Below are 21,975 nucleotides of genomic sequence, written 5' to 3' on the forward strand. Positions count from 1 at the left end.
CAAAAATACATTTTAGAGTCACGCGTCTATAGATACTGATACAGCAGCAATACAGAAAACAATACAAACAAAATAATTTAAAGAAAGAAAGAAAAAAAAAAACAGTAGCCTATCATAGACCAGTGCTCATATCTTTCCCCAGATCATACAGAAAAAAAAAGAAAGAAAAAAAACTCGCTTACCTCTCCAGAATCTCCCCACCTGGGATCTGCTATTACAATTACTATTACTATTATATATCTTTCTTCAACGATTATATGTTTGCATATTTAATATTGCTATGCTTTGGCAATGTAAACAATTATTTTCACCATAACAATTAAGTCTAAATTATAAATAAACCTGAGCAGCTTCAGTACGATGGACAGCAACCTAGGTGTGTCTTAAAACGGTTTCCTTCAACTAATACACAGATGTAGAAGTCATTTTCTTACCTCTCCAGAATCTCTCCTCCTGCGATCTGGTATCACTAGAGTATTCCTATTACTGCCTGGAGCTATTGTAGAGCCGATACTCATTCTGGGTCCAACTAACATGTACCGTTTGTCTCCAGATCTGTACTGGATGCTGTGACACAGAGTCCCGTCGTAATTTGTGTCCTGTAAATACTTGGACGAATAGTCTGTAGATTTAGAGCACTGCATTACAATCAACACGATGATGCTGATGACAAAAAGCACTGAAACCGAGCCCAAAGTGATGATCAGATAAAATGTCACGTCGTTTTCCTCCTCGTCTTTTACTGCGTGTTTAACATCAGAAGCTGCAAAAGCCTCTTTGGGCTCCACAACTTTGACAATCACAGTCGCTGTTGCTGAGAGTGAAACGTTCCCATTGTCTTTGACCAGTATGAGCAGTTTATGCTGGGCCTCGTCTGTTTCTGTGAATGAGCGAAGGGTTCTTATCTGTCCTGTATAGCGGTCCAAACTAAAGGGACTGTGGTCACTAACTTCCTGCAGTGAAAACAATAACCAGCCGTTGTATCCTATATCTGCGTCATAGGCTCTGACTTTAGTCACCAAATGACCTGCGTTCACATTCCGGGGAATCTCTTCCACACCCTCAGCAGAACCGTTAGCGCTGACTGGATATAAGATCACTGGAACGTTGTCGTTCTGATCCAGAATAAACACGTTCACTGTCACGTTACTGCTCAGAGACGGACTTCCGGAGTCTGTAGCGAGCACATGAAACTGGAACGTTTTAATTGTTTCGAAATCAAAACTTTTAAGCGAGTGAATAACCCCTGTTTCCGAATTTATATTCAAGAATGACGTTATGTCGTTCTGTGTCCCTCCACCTCTATTTATCTGATACGAAATCACAGCATTTTCATTCACATCTTTATCAGATGCTCTCACTGAGAATATTGAGGCTCCAGGAACGTTATTTTCAAATATGTAAAGTTCGAGGAAATTACTAGAAAACACAGGTTGGTTGTCATTCACATCTGCTACTTGGATGCTTAATGTTTTAATTGATGATAAAGGGGGTTGACCTAGATCTGTTGCTGTAACTATGATGTCATAATGGGGCACAAGTTCACGATCCAAACGCCCCTTTGTCACCAGCGAGTACATATTATCTTGGAAAGAGGGTTTCAGCTCAAAAGGAACATTCTCTGAGAGACTACACACAACTTTACCATTGACACCAGAGTCTTTATCTGAGACACTTATCAAAGCAATTACTGTGCCAGGTTTAGAGTCCTCAGCAACAATATTAGATAATGATGTCAGCTCAATTTCAGGCGTATTGTCGTTTATATCTTGTATCTTTATAATAACTCGTCCTTGGGCAGACAAAGGAGGCTGACCTTTATCTGAAGCCTGAACATCCAGTTTGTAAACGTCCGTGTCTTCAAAGTCTACATTGCCTTTAACTTTTATTTCGCCTGTAATGCGATCCAATTGAAATACGTCATAAACTTTGCGCTTTAAAGTTTGACCAAGTGAATACTCAATTTCACTGTTTGAGCCCTCGTCCCTGTCAGTTGCTTTTATTTTAATTACAGTTGTTCCAATTGGGGAATTTTCTTGTAAACTGACAGAATATGAGTCTTGACTGAACACTGGGCGATTATCATTATTATCCAAAACGGTAACGGTGATGTTAAGTGTCACAGGCCGGGGTGGGCCAATCAGGCTGCACCCACCCCTGGAACCCCTCTTTCACCCTTGGGGGGTCGGACAGAGGCCAAGCAGGACAACAACAGACAGAATAATCAAAAAGGTATATTTTATTTAGGAATTAGAAGGTTAAAAGTCTTAAAAGGTAGAGGTCCGGTGAGTAGGATTTCTTCGGTTCCCAGACCAGAAGGGGAGACTAAAGGGGTTCGTGGAATTGCCGTCAGGTAAGTGTATGGTACGTGTGTCTCGGAAGGAGGAAGAGAAAGGGGGGGGGAGTTTACGGCCAGGAGCGTGGGTCTTCTGACCAAGGTCTTTCACCGCCCACCAGACGGCGGCGGCTTTCCCTTCCGTCTTTCCCAAAGGCGGACAAACGCACAGGGCAGGCGAAAGGATGACCAACTGGATTCTTTTACTGCAGAGCAGCCGATGGCAGTTTCTCACAGTCTTCCTCAGAGGCGGACTTCTCACAGAGCTGATAAGAGGAGTTAATTCTGCAAAGCAGACAGGTGAGCATTCATGTAAATCTTCGTGGTTCACAGAAGACAGGGGACTTACAACTGGAGTCTTTCACTGCAAAGCAGCCGATGAATAGTTTCTCACAGTCTTCCTCAGAGGCGGGCTTACACACAGAGCTGGTGAGAGGAGTTAATTCTGCAAAGCAGACAGATAAGCATTCATGTAAATCTTCGTGGTTCACAGAAGACAGGGGACTTACAACTGGAGTCTTTCACTGCAAAGTAGCCGATGAACAGTTTCTCACAGTCTTCCTCAAAGGCGGGCTCACACACAGAGCTGGTAAGAGGAGTTAATTCTGCAAAGCAGACAGGTGAGCATTCATGTAAATCTTCGTGGTTCACAACAGACAGGGGACTTACAACTGGAGTCTTTCACTGCAGAGCAGCCGATGAACAGTTTTCTCACAGTCTTCCTCAAAGGCGGGCTTACACACAGAGCTGGTAAGAGGAGTTAATTCTGCAAAGCAGACAGGTGAGCATTCATGTAAATCTTCGTGGTTCACAGCAGACAGGGGACTTACAACTGGAGTCTTTCACTGCAGAGCAGCCGATGAACAGTTTCTCACAGTCTTCCTCAGAGGCGGGCTTACACACACAGAGCTGGTGAGAGGAGTTAATTCTGCAAAGCAGACAGGTGAGCATTCATGTAAATCTTCGTGTTTCACAGAAGACAGGGGACTTACAACTGGAGTCTTTCACTGCAAAGCAGCCGATGAACAGTTTCTCACAGTCTTCCTCAGAGGCGGGCTTACACACAGAGCTGGTGAGAGGAGTTAATTCTGCAAAGCAGACAGGTAAGCATTCATGTAAATCTTCGTGTTTCACAGAAGACAGGGGACTTACAACTGGAGTCTTTCACTGCAAAGCAGCCGATGAACAGTTTCTCACAGTCTTCCTCAGAAGCGGGCTTACACACAGAGCTGGTGAGAGGAGTTAATTCTGCAAAGCAGACAGGTAAGCATTCATGTAAATCTTCGTGGTTCACAGAAGACAGGGGACTTACAACTGGAGTCTTTCACTGCAAAGCAGCCGATGAACAGTTTCTCACAGTCTTCCTCAGAAGCGGGCTTACACACAGAGCTGGTGAGAGGAGTTAATTCTGCAAAGCAGACAGGTAAGCATTCATGTAAATCTTCGTGGTTCACAGAAGACAGGGGACTTACAACTGGAGTCTTTCACTGCAAAGCAGCCGATGAACAGTTTCTCACAGTCAATGATTCAGTATTTCACAACGTTTTTCTTCTCTGTAAGATATATCATAGTTAACTTCTTCACACAATCACAGTATTGTAATGCAGGTCAGTAGATAGGCTCCAGCAGATTTAAGTGTATAAATTCACACAACGAGACCGTGCATCACATCACTTCATCACTGTAAGTCATCACTCAAAGGGAAATACAAAGCTTAAGGCCGTTGCCCATTTCCTAATCCGCATTTACAGCAACCATCTTCATATGTGAAAAGTCAGCGGTCGAATCTTGTACTCACAGTTCTCATCAAGTTTTCCTTATTCCAGCGTCTTCCCTCTTTCCACGAACGTACCTGAATCAACACCTGCCCTTGAATGACCGTGCCCACAGCCCATTCACTCTCATCACAGCTCAGCCCCGAACTCAGCTCCAAACATTGCTGTAAGCACTGCACAAGCACCACCCCAAAAACACACCGCAGCTTCCCTTTACCTCTCCTTTTATGCTCCTCTTAGACAACGTGTCTCATTCTCAGCCCTCGCTCACCTCGGGCCCAGCTGCCGGTGATCTCGGATAATTAATTCCTGTTTACGGGGCGCTTACGCTGGTTCAGGCTGTGTAGGTGTTTCACTGTTTAGGTTCCGGGGGAGTCGCGACAAATTTTAGTTCCGCTCCACAGGGGACCGATGTATTCAGTCACCCCGTGACATACCCCCCCACCAATCCGTTCTAGTCCCTAGAACGCTATAGTTCGATCCATTCTCCATACCGCCCCGGAGGCTGGCCCCGATTGTCCCGTCGGGACCGTCTTGGGGGCGAGGGGATTTCGGCTGGCTCTTGCTCAAGAACCGGTCCCCTTGGGACCACTGCCCATCCTACCGGTGGAGCTTGGGGGGCTCCTGCCTCGGCGGGGGTGACTGTGTCTACCGGTCTCGGGTAGTTGGGGCAAGGGCGGATCAGGTTCCGATGCAATACCCTCTCTGGGCCGTCTTCTCCTTCAGGACGGAGGACATACACAGGCTGGTCAGGTCTAGGTTGCCGCTGGACCACATATGGTTGAGGTTCCCATCGGTCGCTCAATTTCCCCTTCCCCTGACGCCGGTTGTCCTTGACCAGTACCCGCTCTCCTTGTAGCAGGGGCATTCTCCGGGCTGTCCGATCGTAGAGCCGTTCGTTCTTCAATGCTGCGCGGTCAATTCGGGCCGAGACCTGCTCGTAAGCCAGGTGGAGACGCTGATGGTGGTTGCTCACCCAGTCAGTCAGGTTAGCTCCCGTCTCGGTGGGGCTGGTTCCCAGTAGTAAGTCCGTAGGCAGCCGTACATGTCGTCCAAACATCAAATATGTTGGGGCGTATCCCGTGGTACTATGTACACTATTATTATAGGCCTGGACTACAGCCGGGAGATGTGTCATCCAGTTACTCTGCTGTTCTGCCTCCAACGTTCCGAGCAGGCCCAACAAGGTCTGATTGAAGCGCTCGCAGCCTCCATTCCCCTGGGGGTGATAGGGTGTGGTGTGGGTCTTCTTGCAACCATATAACTGGCACAACTCCCTGATGACTCGGGACTCGAAATTAGGGCCCTGGTCTGAATGTAATACTTCTGGACACCCGAAGGGCTGGAACACATGTCTCCACAGGGCGGTGGCAGTGGTGGTAGCGGTTTGGTCTCTGGTCGGGACGGCCCATGCATATTTAGTGAAGAGATCGGTCACTACAAGGATGTTCTGGATAAAGTCAGCCGGTCGCCCCAGTGTCAGGTAATCCATCGCCACCATGTGCAGAGGGGCCTTGGCCCGAATGGAGACCAAGGGTGCTCGTTCCGTCCTCCGAGCCTTAAACAGGGTGCACCGTGGGCACTGCGAAATAAACCGTCCCACGGTCCTCTCCATGCCAGGCCAGTAAAAGTATCTCCGTATCAACGACGTTGTCCTTTCCTGCCCTTGATGTCCCAAATGCGTATGATACGCTCGAAGTAATGCAGGGGCTTGTTCTTCCGGTACCACCACTTGACATACCTCCTCCCCCAACGTTGGATCCTGTACCCGTCGACAGACGACCCCCTCCTTAAGGGTAAGCCTCTCCCATTGTCCCAACAGCCGTTTTACCCCTTGGGATTGCCCACGCCGTGCCTCTCTTTCCGGCCAATCCCCCTGCTGTAGCCAGTCTCGTACCTGTGCCAGACCCGGGTCCTCCATCTGACGCTCTTTCCACCGTTGGGGGTCCCAACCCCAACTCACGGGAGCCCCTTCCTCCCTAAGGTCCGGGGCCGCTACAATCCCCACCATCAGTCCCTCTTCTGGCGATATAGCCCTGCCAGGAACCGGTCCAGCAGGCTTTCCCTCCGGCAGCCGAGATAGTACGTCAGCGTTCGTATGCTCCTTCCCTGGCCGATACTGAAGCTGGTAATCATAATTAGCTAACTGAGCCACCCATCGCTGTTCGACGGCTCCCAGCTTGGCAGTCTGGAGATGGACCAGCGGGCTGTTATCCGTCACGACCACCACCTTAGCTCCCCAGAGGTAGTCCTTGAACTTCTCGCTGACAGCCCACTTCATAGCGAGGAGTTCAAGCTTGAAGGAGCTATAGTTGGCGTCGTTACGTTCGGCAGGATGTAGACTTCGGCTGGCATAAGCAATAACTCGCTCCTCGCCTTGTTGCTTCTGGGCGAGCACTGCTCCCAAACCCAAGTTGCTGGCGTCCGTATAGAGCGTAAACGGCTGGGAAAAATTGGCATACGCTAAGATCGGGGCTTGGAGCAGCTCCTGCTTTAGCCTCCGGAAGGCTGATTCGCAGGCGGGATCCCACAGGATGGAGGAGGTCCCACGCCCCCGGGCTCGGCCAGAGCCGGCCAGCAGCTGGTTCAAGGGTTTAGCGATTTTTGCGAAGTCCTTAATGAACCGTCGGTAATACCCCACAAATCCTAGGAAGGACCTTGCTTGTCGCACGGTCCTCGGGGCAGCCCACTCCTGAACAGCCGACACCTTATCAGGATCCACTGCGATCCCAGCTGCACTAACCCGATGCCCCAGAAACTTGACTTCCTTCTGGAGCAACTGACATTTCTCGGGCTGCAACTTCAAACCATATCGTTCCAGGGACCGGAATACCTGCTCCAGATGTTGCAAATGAGACTTAAAGTCAGGAGAATATACTATGACATCATCCAGGTACACGAGTGTGGTATCCATAAGCTGGCCCCCCAAACAGCGTTGCATGAGTCGTTGGAAGGTAGCTGGGGCATTGCACAGGCCAAACGGCATACGCTCCCATTCAAAGAGGCCGAAGGGAGTAGTAAAGGCCGTCTTCTCCCGATCCTTTTCTTCCATCTGTACCTGCCAGTAACCGCTAGCCAGATCCAAGGTGGAGTACCAGGCAGCCCGGGTAAGGCTAGTCAGAGAGTCTTCAACCCGCGGCAAAGGAAAGGCATCTCGTTTAGTCACTTGATTGAGCTTCCGGTAGTCAACACAGAATCGCCATGCTCCGGTCTTCTTTCGGACAAGGACAATGGGTGCCGCCCACGGGCTACTGCTCTCCCGAATGACTCCCTTTTCCAGCATTCCTCGTAGTAGGGTCCGGACTTCCGGGTACAGAGTCGGCGGTACAGGACGGTAGCGCTCCCGGCTTGGGGGAGCATCTCCAGTCGGGATCTGATGCTTTACAATGTCTGTCCGCCCATAATCCTCCTCATGTGCAGAGAATAGATGTTCCCATCTCACCAGAAAGTCTTGAAGCTGTCTTGCTTGTTCTTCCCCCAATCCCTCGCCCCGCAGGGACTCCCCAGCAAGGTGGGCCGGCAATCCTCCATCTGTCCTGCTCACCGGGATTTCAGTTTGGGCTAAAGCCACCTCCACAACTGTGGGTCCCGCTCGGCTAAACTGAACTTCCCCTTCCTCACGAATTTGTTGAGGGCCAATTACCGTGATCCGGGCCAGGCGTTGGTGTCGATGAAGATCCACTGCATAAGAATTCGTATTACGCAGTCTGACGGCCACCCGGCCCTGATGTACAGAAGCCAAGCCGCGGGCCACCTCCACAGCCTGACTATCGGGATGAGGCTCCACCAGGATCCATTCCTTAGACCCGTGAAGCTGAGCGGGAAGGCGAGCCCAGATGATAGCCTCACTCTGAGCCGGAATGGACAGTACGTATCGACATGCTACTCTCCCCACACTCTCTTGGTCCCGTCGAGCCGCTGCCATACAAATCCGGCGACAGTCCGCCACAACCCGGTCCCATTCTCGTTTTTCCTCCCTTGGGGCCGTCGGTGTAGGTCTCGTTCTGAACAATTCTTCCCAGCACTCAGAAATAACGTTCATCCCCAGTAGGGCACGATGAGCCCCCATACAGGTGTCCCGAACAATCACAACTCCCTTCTGCGGGACCCGAGTCCCCTGGACCTCCAGGTCCGTAACTAGATAGCCCACATAGGGAATATCCAGACCATTAGCCCCCCGTAGAGTTAACCAGGGGGCATCCGCGGCAGAAAGATCTTGAACCCCGAATAATTCTCGGGACAGGCTTTCAGAGAATAGCGTCACCTGGGACCCGGTATCTAGAAGGCATTGGACTTCGGCCCCATTGACTCGAACTGATACCAGAGGACAGCGGCCGACCAAATGATTTTTTTGTCGTTGATGAAAAGGGTCAACTAAGGGGGTCCCGACCACTTGACCCACAGTGGCCGGTGACACTAAAAACCCCCTTGTGACCCTCGACGTGCAGAACACTGCCGGACATAATGGCCTGGGGCACCGCAGCCATTGCAGATAGGACGTCCCTGCTCGTCCCACTGGAAACGGAGCCCCGATGGCCGGGGTGGTCGTTGTTCTGGAAATCGACCCCCGTCAGAGTATGCTCGCTCCCGTACCGGTGGCGAAGGGCGGTGAGATTCACGGCGAAGTTCTTCTAAAAAGGTTTTCGACAGTTCGGTCATTTGGTCACGGACGTCTCTTCTCAATTCGTCTCGTAAGGCCTGCTTCCAATCTGGTGGAGCAAGAGGTAAGGGACCGTCGGCCGCATTTGTGGCCATGCACTGGGAGGACTCTGGGACATCAGCATGGTCTCGTTCGAGAGCTAATGCCTCCTGGCGAAGCTCATCGAACGTCAAGACAGGGTTGCGGCGTAGTTGGATCCGGAGGCTCTGGCGTATCGGGCCATCTCTCAGCCCCAGCAAGAACTGATCCTTCAATAGAGCCTCTTCTTCACCAAGTCCATGGTCCTGTCTCCCCTTCAACCGAGACAATTGTTCCCGTAACTGCAGGGCAAAGGCACGAATAGTCTGGCGAGGCCCTTGCTTGCAGTTAAAAAATTGTGTGCGGAGAACAGCTGCGGGAGTCGTGTCACCATACTGTCCTGTTAGAAAACCAAAGATGGCCTGGGCGGTGGCTCGAGTGGCTTCCGGTGCTGCTTGCACTTCTCTCCTTGCTTCGCCGTCAAGTGAATTTAAAATGAACTGGGTCTTCTGGGTGGCATTTAACCCTTGCAGGCCTGCTAAGTACTCTACTTGTGTCTTCCATGCCGACAAACTAAGTTCCGACCCTGGTCCTCCATATTTTTGAGCCCATGGAGCTCCCATAAAGATGGGCATAACCTGTGGGCGACCCACCGGTACATCTTCGTCTGCCATTGCTCGGCCTCCGTCTACTCAACCCAAGGTGAGCCCTGCCGACTACGCCAAAAGATGTCACAGGCCGGGGTGGGCCAATCAGGCTGCACCCACCCCTGGAACCCCTCTTTCACCCTTGGGGGGTCGGACAGAGGCCAAGCAGGACAACAACAGACAGAATAATCAAAAAGGTATATTTTATTTAGGAATTAGAAGGTTAAAAGTCTTAAAAGGTAGAGGTCCGGTGAGTAGGATTTCTTCGGTTCCCAGACCAGAAGGGGAGACTAAAGGGGTTCGTGGAATTGCCGTCAGGTAAGTGTATGGTACGTGTGTCTCGGAAGGAGGAAGAGAAAGGGGGGGGGAGTTTACGGCCAGGAGCGTGGGTCTTCTGACCAAGGTCTTTCACCGCCCACCAGACGGCGGCGGCTTTCCCTTCCGTCTTTCCCAAAGGCGGACAAACGCACAGGGCAGGCGAAAGGATGACCAACTGGATTCTTTTACTGCAGAGCAGCCGATGGCAGTTTCTCACAGTCTTCCTCAGAGGCGGACTTCTCACAGAGCTGATAAGAGGAGTTAATTCTGCAAAGCAGACAGGTGAGCATTCATGTAAATCTTCGTGGTTCACAGAAGACAGGGGACTTACAACTGGAGTCTTTCACTGCAAAGCAGCCGATGAATAGTTTCTCACAGTCTTCCTCAGAGGCGGGCTTACACACAGAGCTGGTGAGAGGAGTTAATTCTGCAAAGCAGACAGATAAGCATTCATGTAAATCTTCGTGGTTCACAGAAGACAGGGGACTTACAACTGGAGTCTTTCACTGCAAAGTAGCCGATGAACAGTTTCTCACAGTCTTCCTCAAAGGCGGGCTCACACACAGAGCTGGTAAGAGGAGTTAATTCTGCAAAGCAGACAGGTGAGCATTCATGTAAATCTTCGTGGTTCACAACAGACAGGGGACTTACAACTGGAGTCTTTCACTGCAGAGCAGCCGATGAACAGTTTTCTCACAGTCTTCCTCAAAGGCGGGCTTACACACAGAGCTGGTAAGAGGAGTTAATTCTGCAAAGCAGACAGGTGAGCATTCATGTAAATCTTCGTGGTTCACAGCAGACAGGGGACTTACAACTGGAGTCTTTCACTGCAGAGCAGCCGATGAACAGTTTCTCACAGTCTTCCTCAGAGGCGGGCTTACACACACAGAGCTGGTGAGAGGAGTTAATTCTGCAAAGCAGACAGGTGAGCATTCATGTAAATCTTCGTGTTTCACAGAAGACAGGGGACTTACAACTGGAGTCTTTCACTGCAAAGCAGCCGATGAACAGTTTCTCACAGTCTTCCTCAGAGGCGGGCTTACACACAGAGCTGGTGAGAGGAGTTAATTCTGCAAAGCAGACAGGTAAGCATTCATGTAAATCTTCGTGTTTCACAGAAGACAGGGGACTTACAACTGGAGTCTTCCACTGCAAAGCAGCCGATGAACAGTTTCTCACAGTCTTCCTCAGAAGCGGGCTTACACACAGAGCTGGTGAGAGGAGTTAATTCTGCAAAGCAGACAGGTAAGCATTCATGTAAATCTTCGTGGTTCACAGAAGACAGGGGACTTACAACTGGAGTCTTTCACTGCAAAGCAGCCGATGAACAGTTTCTCACAGTCTTCCTCAGAAGCGGGCTTACACACAGAGCTGGTGAGAGGAGTTAATTCTGCAAAGCAGACAGGTAAGCATTCATGTAAATCTTCGTGGTTCACAGAAGACAGGGGACTTACAACTGGAGTCTTTCACTGCAAAGCAGCCGATGAACAGTTTCTCACAGTCAATGATTCAGTATTTCACAACGTTTTTCTTCTCTGTAAGATATATCATAGTTAACTTCTTCACACAATCACAGTATTGTAATGCAGGTCAGTAGATAGGCTCCAGCAGATTTAAGTGTATAAATTCACACAACGAGACCGTGCATCACATCACTTCATCACTGTAAGTCATCACTCAAAGGGAAATACAAAGCTTAAGGCCGTTGCCCATTTCCTAATCCGCATTTACAGCAACCATCTTCATATGTGAAAAGTCAGCGGTCGAATCTTGTACTCACAGTTCTCATCAAGTTTTCCTTATTCCAGCGTCTTCCCTCTTTCCACGAACGTACCTGAATCAACACCTGCCCTTGAATGACCGTGCCCACAGCCCATTCACTCTCATCACAGCTCAGCCCCGAACTCAGCTCCAAACATTGCTGTAAGCACTGCACAAGCACCACCCCAAAAACACACCGCAGCTTCCCTTTACCTCTCCTTTTATGCTCCTCTTAGACAACGTGTCTCATTCTCAGCCCTCGCTCACCTCGGGCCCAGCTGCCGGTGATCTCGGATAATTAATTCCTGTTTACGGGGCGCTTACGCTGGTTCAGGCTGTGTAGGTGTTTCACTGTTTAGGTTCCGGGGGAGTCGCGACAAATTTTAGTTCCGCTCCACAGGGGACCGATGTATTCAGTCACCCCGTGACATTAAGTGTACCTGATTTTGGAGGGTTTCCACCATCGAGGGCTTTCAAAATCAGCACATGTTCTGCCTTATTTTCGCGATCGAGTGGTTTTCTCAACACTAAAAAGGGGATTTTGTCCTCATCGCTGTCTCTAATGTCAATCTCGAAATTTTCATCCTGACTTAATTTATACAAACGAACAGAATATGGTGCGGCATCCTGGTCTCGTGCTGCGTGCAGCTGAAAGCTCGTTCCTGTAGGGGTGTGTTCTGCAATCTCGAAATGCTGATTCTGTTCAGAAAAACTAGGATGGTTGTCGTTTATGTCTGTTATTTCTACTGCAACATAGTGAATTTCTAACGGATTTTCGACTGCAGTTTTTAGATTTACTACGCATGCACCATTTCCGTCACAAAGCGCCTCCCTGTCAACGCTTTTGTGAATATACAATTCGCCATTGTTCTGATTTATTTGGAAAAACGCGTCTTTAGAACCAGAGACTATACGGAACCGTCTATCCACCAAAGTACTCACGTCAAGTCCCAGATCCTTAGCAATATTTCCCACAACAGACCCCTCTTTCATCTCCTCTGGAATAGTGTATCTTATCTGAGCTGAAACCTGCTGCCAAAAGCCGAGAAGAAAGGAGAAACACAGATAAATCCACCAGTACTCCCATCGGCGCTTTTGTTCATCCATCGTTAAGGTTCCTTTAAAGCAGCTTAAAAGAAGTCACGGTTGTTTTCAGTTACAATTGTGTATTCCCAGACGCAACATTCTTAAATAACATCGATACAATTTTAGAATATGTCCCTCCGCTTCTCGCGCTACACTCGTCAGCTGCTATCACAGTATAAATGAACGGAACAGCCATGCGCGCCACATAAAGGCAGGGTCAAATCTCTACTTCATATCCTAATGTAACACTGACACCACATGGTACAAAAGGAGAAGTAAATAAAAAAAATAAAATAAAAAAAAGCAATTATGAATGCTTATTAACTCAAGATAATCCATGACATTTGCAACAAAATGAACAAAAACGAATAAACAAATGCAAGATGAAAATTAACGCTTTTAGATATTTATACCATCCAATGCCCTCCAAAATACATTTCAACCTACACAAATCTTAAATGAACGTTTGCGCATTTTTAACGTATACCTTTAAAATACGGGGTAAAATAACAAAAAAAAAAGAGTTAGAAAATCAGATATAGCCTACTACATAACCAAAGCAGTCACTTTGCTTAGACATATTGTCCATTATTTCTTTAAATTCGCTTACCTCTCCAGAATCTCTCCTCCTGCGATCTGGTATCACTAGAGTATTCCTATTACTGCCTGGAGCTATTGTAGAGCCGATACTCATTCTGGGTCCAACTAACATGTACCGTTTGTCTCCAGATCTGTACTGGATGCTGTGACACAGAGTCCCGTCGTAATTTGTGTCCTGTAAATACTTGGACGAATAGTCTGTAGATTTAGAGCACTGCATTACAATCAACACGATGATGCTGATGACAAAAAGCACTGAAACCGAGCCCAAAGTGATGATCAGATAAAATGTCACGTCGTTTTCCTCCTCGTCTTTTACTGCGTGTTTAACATCAGAAGCTGCAAAAGCCTCTTTGGGCTCCACAACTTTGACAATCACAGTCGCTGTTGCTGAGAGTGAAACGTTCCCATTGTCTTTGACCAGTATGAGCAGTTTATGCTGGGCCTCGTCTGTTTCTGTGAATGAGCGAAGGGTTCTTATCTGTCCTGTATAGCGGTCCAAACTAAAGGGACTGTGGTCACTAACTTCCTGCAGTGTAAACAATAACCAGCCGTTGTATCCTATATCTGCGTCATAGGCTCTGACTTTAGTCACCAAATGACCTGCGTTCACATTCCGGGGAATCTCTTCCACACCCTCAGCAGAACCGTTAGCGCTGACTGGATATAAGATCACTGGAACGTTGTCGTTCTGATCCAGAATAAACACGTTCAATGTCACGTTACTGCTCAGAGACGGACTTCCTGAGTCTGTAGCAGCAACTTTGAACTGGAACTTTTGAACAGTTTCAAAGTCAAAACTCTTCAGCGCATGGATAACGCCAGTTTCTTGGTTAATACTGAGAAACGACGACATATCACTATCTGATCCATTTCCTCTAACTATGTGATATGAAATTGCAGCATTTTCATTTAGATCTTTGTCTGACGCGCTCACAGAGAATACTGATGCACCAGGCGTGTTATTTTCCACTAAATAAAGTTCGAGGGGATTTTTGTCAAACTCTGGTTTGTTATCATTAACATCAGCCACCTGCACAGTAACGGTTTTAAAAGAGGAAAGAGGCGGCTGACCTAGATCACTGGCTTTGATTGTGATTTTATAATCTGCCACAAGTTCCCTGTCCAAGTACTCTTTAGTAATTAAAGAATACAAATTTTCCTGAACAGATGGTTTTAATTCGAACGGAACATTGTCAGAAAGACTACAAACAACCTTACCATTAACACCAGAGTCTTTATCTGATACACTAATCAGAGAGATTACAGTTCCGGGTTTTGAATTCTCGGAAATTATGTTAGAAAGGGACGTGACGTCTATCTCAGGTTTATTGTCATTCTCATCTGTGATCTTTATAATGACTCTGCAGTCAGTGGTCATCGGCGGCTGTCCTTTATCCATGACCTGGACGGTCAACCTGTGTATATCGTTCTCCTCAAAATCAATTGGCTCTTTAATTTGAATTTCACCAGTTACACTATCAAGGCTAAATGTGTCATGTACTTTCCTTCTACTAGTTTTTCCCAGAGTGTAAATAACCTCCCCATTTAAACCCTCATCAGAATCAGTAGCGTTTACGCGTGCTATCACTGTCCCCATATGTGTGTTTTCTGGAAGAGTTATTGAATATATATCTTTACTACATACAGGGCGGTTATCGTTTGAATCAAGAACAGTAATAGTAATATTTAAAGCACCTGACTTCGGAGGGATGCCTCCATCCACTGCAGTCAGCACAAGTCTATGCTCTGAATTTTTCTCTCTGTCTAAAGGTTTAAGTAAGACTAAAATTGGATTTTTTTCCTCTTCGTCACCTTCTCTCATTTCCAGCTCAAAATAATTATTCTTTGCTAGCTTATAAAAACGAATGGAGTTGCTTCCAGTGTCCGGATCCCTTGCAGTTTGTAGTTCGAAACGTGCACCTGCCACGGTGCTTTCAGCCATTTCAAAATGCTGTTCTTTCTCGGGAAAACGAGGACTGTGATCATTCACGTCTGTAATTTCTACTCCAACATAATGTATTTCAAGTGGATTTTCAACGGCGATTTTCAGATTGATCAAGCACAAGCTATTTCCATCACACAGCTCCTCTCTGTCAATTTTCTTACTAACATATAATTCGCCATTGTTTTGATTTACCTCAAAAAGAGCATCTTTCGATCCAGAGACGATACGGAAACGCCTGTCCACCAAGGTATTCGCATCAAGACCCAAATCCTTTGCAATATTTCCCGCAACAGATCCCTCAATTACCTCCTCTGGTATAGCATATCTTATTTGGGTTGAAACCTGCATCCCGAAGCTCAGCAGCAAAGAGAAACACAAAGCAATCCACCAGCACTCCCATTCTCGTCTTTGTCCTGTGGATGCCATCGTTAAAAAAATCCTTTGAAAAATAAATAAAATTCAGATTTTGCAAGAGCGGGCTACTCGTTCATGTCAGCGTGTATTCTTTGTAATATTGTCGCTTTTAAATAATAACAGAGGGAAATTTTCATATCCAGCTTCTCGTGAGACAGACTAGCTCCCATCTCAGTGTAAACGAACAGAACAGAGCATGCGCACCACATATCAATGGGCAGGGCAAAATCTCTCATGCATAACCTTATGTAACACTGACACCAAATGGTACAAACAGGTAAACATGAATTGATATATATGGAACCTTAAGGAGACCGCAAAATGACAGCCCAACACAAATATCTTCGAAACTTTTGAAAGTATTGATTTAATATTACGCACATATTCTTATCGCACCATCCCTATTATACACACATTTCAAATGGTAAAACTAAATAAGAGGATAAGTAATTTTCGACCAAACTATAATAGGAAAGGACTGTTGCACTGCAAAGGTGAAACATTTCAGCACCATGGACAGCGACCAGTCAAACGTCTAAATCTTTCTAAATAAAAGCAACAATGAATAAATGGTGGTCTTATAAGTCAGAACATAAACATTTTCACATAGCGAACGAGATAATGAAATCAAAATGTACAGTTTGTTAACAGTAAGCCTGAGAAAGTTGTTCAATATAATTCACAAAGCTCTTACCTCTCCAGAATCTCTCCTCCTGCGATCTGGTATCACTAGAGTATTCCTATTACTGCCTGGAGCTATTGTAGAGCCGATACTCATTCTGGGTCCAACTAACATGTACCGTTTGTCTCCAGATCTGTACTGGATGCTGTGACACAGAGTCCCGTCGTAATTTGTGTCCTGTAAATACTTGGACGAATAGTCTGTAGATTTAGAGCACTGCATTACAATCAACACGATGATGCTGATGACAAAAAGCACTGAAACCGAGCCCAAAGTGATGATCAGATAAAATGTCACGTCGTTTTCCTCCTCGTCTTTTACTGCGTGTTTAACATCAGAAGCTGCAAAAGCCTCTTTGGGCTCCACAACTTTGACAATCACAGTCGCTGTTGCTGAGAGTGAAACGTTCCCATTGTCTTTGACCAGTATGAGCAGTTTATGCTGGGCCTCGTCTGTTTCTGTGAATGAGCGAAGGGTTCTTATCTGTCCTGTATAGCGGTCCAAACTAAAGGGACTGTGGTCACTAACTTCCTGCAGTGAAAACAATAACCAGCCGTTGTATCCTATATCTGCGTCATAGGCTCTGACTTTAGTCACCAAATGACCTGCGTTCACATTCCGGGGAATCTCTTCCACACCCTCAGCAGAACCGTTAGCGCTGACTGGATATAAGATCACTGGAACGTTGTCGTTCAGATCCAGAATAAACACGTTCACTGTCACGTTACTGCTCAGAGATGGACTTCCAGAATCTGTAGCGAGCACATGGAACTGTCCTGTTTTCACCGTTTCAAAATCAAAACTTTTCAGCGCATAGATAGCTCCAGTTTCAGAATTGACATTCAGAAATGAAGCCAAATCTCCTTTTGTTTTGTCATCTCGAATTATATGGTATGAAATAACAGCATTCTCGTTTATGTCTTTGTCAAGTGCGCTAACTGAAAAAATAGATGCACCTGGTGAATTATTTTCTAATAAGAAGATCTCGAGAGGATTTTGAGGAAACTCTGGCTTATTATCATTCACATCTGAAACATCAATGCTTAAAGTCTTCACTGAGGACAGAGGAGGTTGCCCTAAATCAGTGACCGTCAATAAAATATCATAATGAGTAATCATCTCGCGATCTAAAGCCCTTTTCGTCACAAGCGAATACATATTTTCTTGAAAAGAAGGTTTTAGCTCAAACGGAGTCCCATCAGGAAGACTGCATACTATTTTTCCGTTAGCACCTGAGTCTTTATCTGTTACACTAATCAGTGAAATAACAGTTCCTGGTTTGGAATCCTCAGGTATTAGATTGGAAAGCGAGGTGACCTCTATTTCTGGTTTATTGTCATTTATGTCTGTAACCTTTATGATAACTCTACAGTTTGTCGTCATGGGAGACTCTGCACTGTCTGAGGCTGTGACGTCAGCTCTGTATACTTCTGTGTCTTCGTAATCAACATCACCAATAACACGAATTTCACCTGTATTCCTGTCTATTTCAAATGTGTCATACACCTTTTTCTTTAAGTTGCTCACAAAAGAATATTGTACTTCACCGTTTAAGCCCAAATCTGCGTCTGTGGCATTCACTTGTAATATCAGACTCCCTAAAGGAAGATTTTCAGTAATTGTCACAGAGTACACATCTTTACTGAACATCGGTCTGTTATCATTAGTATCGAGCACTACTATGGTAATGTTCATAACTCCTGATCTCACTGGATTTCCACCGTCGAGGGCGGTTAACACTAAATGATGCTTACTATGTCGCTCCCTATCAAGGGGTCTCTGCAGCTTAAGAATAGGGATCTTGTTATCCTCACCGCCATCTCTAATCTCCAATTCAAAATGTTCGTTATGACTCAGTTTGTATGTACGCAGGGCATTCCCTCCAGAATCTGGGTCGCGAGCTGCGAGCAACTGAAAATCAGCACCAGGTAAAGTATTTTCTGCGATCTTCAAAATCTGTTCTTTCTCGGGGAAAACAGGTGCATGATCGTTGATATCCGTGACCTCAACGCCTACATAATGAATTTCGAGAGGATTTTCGATTGCAATTTTAAGATTTACTTGGCAGACTTCATTGTCGACACAAAGCTCTTCTCTGTCGATTCTCTTTTGAACATACAACATGCCATTGTTCAGATTTACCTGAAAAGGAGCATCCTTAGATCCAGAAACGATACGAAAGCGCCTGTCCACCAAAGCACTGACATCAATACCCAAATCCTTAGCAACATTTCCTACAACGGATCCCTCTTTGACCTCCTCTGGAACAGAGTATTTTATCTGAGCTGAAACCTGCTGTTCGAAGCAAAACAGAAAAAATATGCACAAAACAATCCACCAGCACTCCCATTTGCGCCGCTGTCTTCTGTCTCCCATCGCGAACATCGGAATGATTTGTCCAGCAGCTAAACTGTACATTTGATGACGTGCATTTCATGTGTCATATAGAACTGGAAATCTAACCCAAAATATGGTCCTTCACTTTAACGCCAATGCAATAATGTCCGTGCACCTTCCTTCTGAACCGCTCGCGCACACAAGCCTTTCCAAATGAGGAACAATGCCCTTCACGTCATCACAAGCAGAAAGGTTTTCCATGCAACATTAGTGCAGCACTGACACCGGGCGGACTTAAGTGTATAGCACATTCTTAAAGAAATATCCAGAGCGCTATCAGAGTAAAAAAAATTAATAATAATAATAATAATAATAATAATAAAAATAACTTTGTATTTCTTTTCATTAAACAATTTTTATTGACTTCATTGCGAAAAGCCAAATTTCTCATTGCAATTATCAGAATACAATATTTGAAGTAAGCATATTCAATGTGTAAATATTTACAAAACAGACTGAGATTTTGTATAAATTAAAATAATTCGATATCAAGATTTTATGATATCCTTACCTCTCCAGAATCTCTCCTCCTGCGATCTGGTATCACTAGAGTATTCCTATTACTGCCTGGAGCTATTGTAGAGCCGATACTCATTCTGGGTCCAACTAACATGTACCGTTTGTCTCCAGATCTGTACTGGATGCTGTGACACAGAGTCCCGTCGTAATTTGTGTCCTGTAAATACTTGGACGAATAGTCTGTAGATTTAGAGCACTGCATTACAATCAACACGATGATGCTGATGACAAAAAGCACTGAAACCGAGCCCAAAGTGATGATCAGATAAAATGTCACGTCGTTTTCCTCCTCGTCTTTTACTGCGTGTTTAACATCAGAAGCTGCAAAAGCCTCTTTGGGCTCCACAACTTTGACAATCACAGTCGCTGTTGCTGAGAGTGAAACGTTCCCATTGTCTTTGACCAGTATGAGCAGTTTATGCTGGGCCTCGTCTGTTTCTGTGAATGAGCGAAGGGTTCTTATCTGTCCTGTATAGCGGTCCAAACTAAAGGGACTGTGGTCACTAACTTCCTGCAGTGAAAACAATAACCAGCCGTTGTATCCTATATCTGCGTCATAGGCTCTGACTTTAGTCACCAAATGACCTGCGTTCACATTCCGGGGAATCTCTTCCACACCCTCAGCAGAACCGTTAGCGCTGACTGGATATAAGATCACTGGAACGTTGTCGTTCTGATCCAGAATAAACACGTTCACTGTCACGTTACTGCTCAGAGACGGACTTCCAGAGTCTGTAGCAGCAACTTGAAACTGAAACGTTTTAACAGTTTCGAAATCAAAAAATTTTAAGGCATGAATTACGCCTGTTTCTGAATTAATGTTGAGGAATGAAGCGATGTCATTTTGCGTCCCGTCACCTCTAATTAGATGATATGAAATTAAAGCATTATCATTCACATCTTTGTCAAACGCAGTTACTGAGAAGACAGAGGCACCTGGTACGTTATTTTCCATTAAATATAGTTCGAGGGGATTTTGAATAAATTCCGGACTGTTGTCATTCACATCAGACACCTCTACGGTTAAAGTTTTAATTGAGGTCAGAGGGGGTTGACCTAGGTCTGTAGCAATTATTGTGATCTCATAATGAGACATGGCTTCTCTGTCTAAAACCGTTTTGGATACTAAGGAATACATATTGTGCTGAACAGACGGTTTGAGTTCAAATGGCACATTAGACGACAAAGTGCATACAACTTTGCCGTTTGCACCAGAGTCTTTATCTGACACACTAATGAGCGAAATTACAGTTCCAGGTTTTGAATCTTCGGGGATAATATTAGAGAGTGACGTAATCTCTATTTCAGGGGTGTTATCGTTCACATCTAAGATTTTCACTATAACTCTACAGTCTACTGTCATTGGAGGTGTCCCCCTATCAGACGCAAATACATCTAGTCTGTACACCTCAAACTTTTCAAAATCAATATTATCCTTAACTCGAATTTCCCCTGAAACACTGTCCAACACAAAAATTGTATTAACTTTACTGTTTAGATTGCCACCTAGGCTATATCGCACTTCACCATTCAACCCCTCGTCAATATCAGTAGCATTAACTTTAATTACAACGGTATCAGCTGGCACATTTTCTTGTAAGTTAACAGTGTAAACTTCTTGGCTAAATACAGGGCGATTGTCATTGATATCGAGAACCGTGACAGTAATATTTAATACTCCAGATTTGGGCGGACTTCCACCGTCAACAGCTGTTAATATTAAATTATGTTCAGCTTGGTTTTCTCTATCCAGAGGTCTCCGTAAAAGCAGGAATGGATTTTTTTCGTCGCCCCTGTCCCGTATTTCTAAGTCAAAATGTTCGTTTTGGCTCAGTTTGTATGATCGCACAGAATTTACACTAATGTCTGGATCACGCGCCGCTTGTAACTGGAAGCGCGCTCCTGGCTGGGTGCTCTCTGCAATTTCGACTCTCTGCTTTTTCTCTGGAAAACTGGGCGAATGATCATTCACGTCCGTAATCTCAACTGCTACATAATGGACCTCTAAAGGATCTTCCACAACTGTCTTAATGTTCACAATGCAAGCCGTGTTTCCGTCACACAGCTCTTCTCTGTCGATCCGTTTATGCACATACAAAATGCCATTGTTCTGATTTACCTGGAAAAGCGTTTCTTCAGACCCAGAAACAATACGAAATCGTCTGTCCTCTAAAGCGTTGATCTCGAGACCCAGATCCTTAGCAATATTTCCCACAATAGATCCCACTTTTACCTCCTCTGAAATAGAATATCTTACTTGAGCTGAAATCTGCTTGAAACACAGCAGTGAAGAGAAACACAGAGAAAGCCACCAGTACTCCAATCTGCGCCTTTGTCCTCCGGATTCCATGTTAAACGATTTCACTAAAGCAGCCTTGCTTGCAAGTATCAATTCAGCGTACGAGCGTAAACGTCCATTTCTTGTAATATGTCTTATAAATAACAAAAACACAACGATTGTATGGTTATTTTACGACGGAAGACCGTCGTGGTTGCCGTTTCGTGTTCACCCACTGCCCAGAAGAAAACAGACCTGCGCATGGTAAACCGATGGGAAGGACGAAACCTCTTTCTCCCTATATTACACTGACACCGTCCGGTGAAAACTAATATAGTAATATACATTTTGAGATTCACTTACCAATATGTTATATTTGAGAAATAAATATTTAAGATCAAACTTTTATATAAATAGATTTAAATACTAAACATTAAAAATGAGAAATAAATGGTCAGCGACCCTGAAAAAGCAGCCCGTTGGAAAAAGGATGAGAGAGTTCAGAACCATGGACAGCCCCACATACGCTCTTTATAG

General features: G+C 45.7%; 4 protein-coding genes across 4 annotated transcripts in view; all 4 read right to left on the reverse strand.

Annotated features, from left to right (window-relative positions):
* LOC311095147 (protocadherin alpha-C2-like) overlaps positions 1 to 21,975 on the reverse strand; it is a gene marked incomplete at its 5' end in the record, with an annotated part of 196,375 nt that overhangs the window by 141,360 nt on the left and 33,040 nt on the right. The window lies entirely within an intron of this gene.
* LOC311095171 (protocadherin alpha-8-like) lies at positions 377 to 15,670 on the reverse strand. The gene is made up of 3 exons (XM_084133576.1): positions 15,194 to 15,670; positions 11,944 to 12,246; positions 377 to 2,111 (listed from the first exon to the last, which is right to left on the reverse strand). Exons 1-3 carry the CDS (start codon positions 15,572 to 15,574, stop codon positions 423 to 425), a joined length of 2,373 nt encoding a protein of 790 aa, XP_083989702.1. The 5' UTR covers positions 15,575 to 15,670; the 3' UTR covers positions 377 to 422.
* On the reverse strand, positions 16,242 to 18,744 carry LOC311095158 (protocadherin alpha-8-like; the record flags this gene model as incomplete). Its single annotated transcript, XM_084133562.1, has 1 exon — positions 16,242 to 18,744. The coding sequence occupies exon 1, from the start codon at positions 18,660 to 18,662 to the stop codon at positions 16,242 to 16,244; it is 2,421 nt and encodes an 806-aa protein (XP_083989688.1). The 5' UTR covers positions 18,663 to 18,744.
* LOC311094812 (protocadherin alpha-2-like) lies at positions 19,138 to 21,659 on the reverse strand (the record flags this gene model as incomplete). The annotated part of the gene is made up of 1 exon (XM_084132986.1): positions 19,138 to 21,659. The coding sequence occupies exon 1, from the start codon at positions 21,508 to 21,510 to the stop codon at positions 19,138 to 19,140; it is 2,373 nt and encodes a 790-aa protein (XP_083989112.1). The 5' UTR covers positions 21,511 to 21,659.

Source organism: Abramis brama (assembly GCF_963993115.1).
Source record: "Abramis brama genome assembly, chromosome: 13".
Taxonomy (NCBI): Eukaryota; Metazoa; Chordata; class Actinopteri; order Cypriniformes; family Leuciscidae; genus Abramis; species Abramis brama.

What these genes read in the sequence shown, in the direction of transcription:
- LOC311095171 (XM_084133576.1), bottom strand. Translation starts at nt 15,574, where the DNA reads ATGGCATCCACAGGACAAAGACGAGAATGGGAGTGCTGGTGGATTGCT. An exon ending in TTGGAGTAGAAATTACAGAC is followed by an intron (nt 12,247 to 15,193) that starts GTGAATGATCAC and finishes GAAATAACAGAC; the next exon opens with ATAAACGACAACCATCCTAG. An exon ending in CAAAATCAGGTACACTTAAT is followed by an intron (nt 2,112 to 11,943) that starts GTCACGGGGTGA and finishes GTGACACTTAAC; the next exon opens with ATCACCGTTACCGTTTTGGA.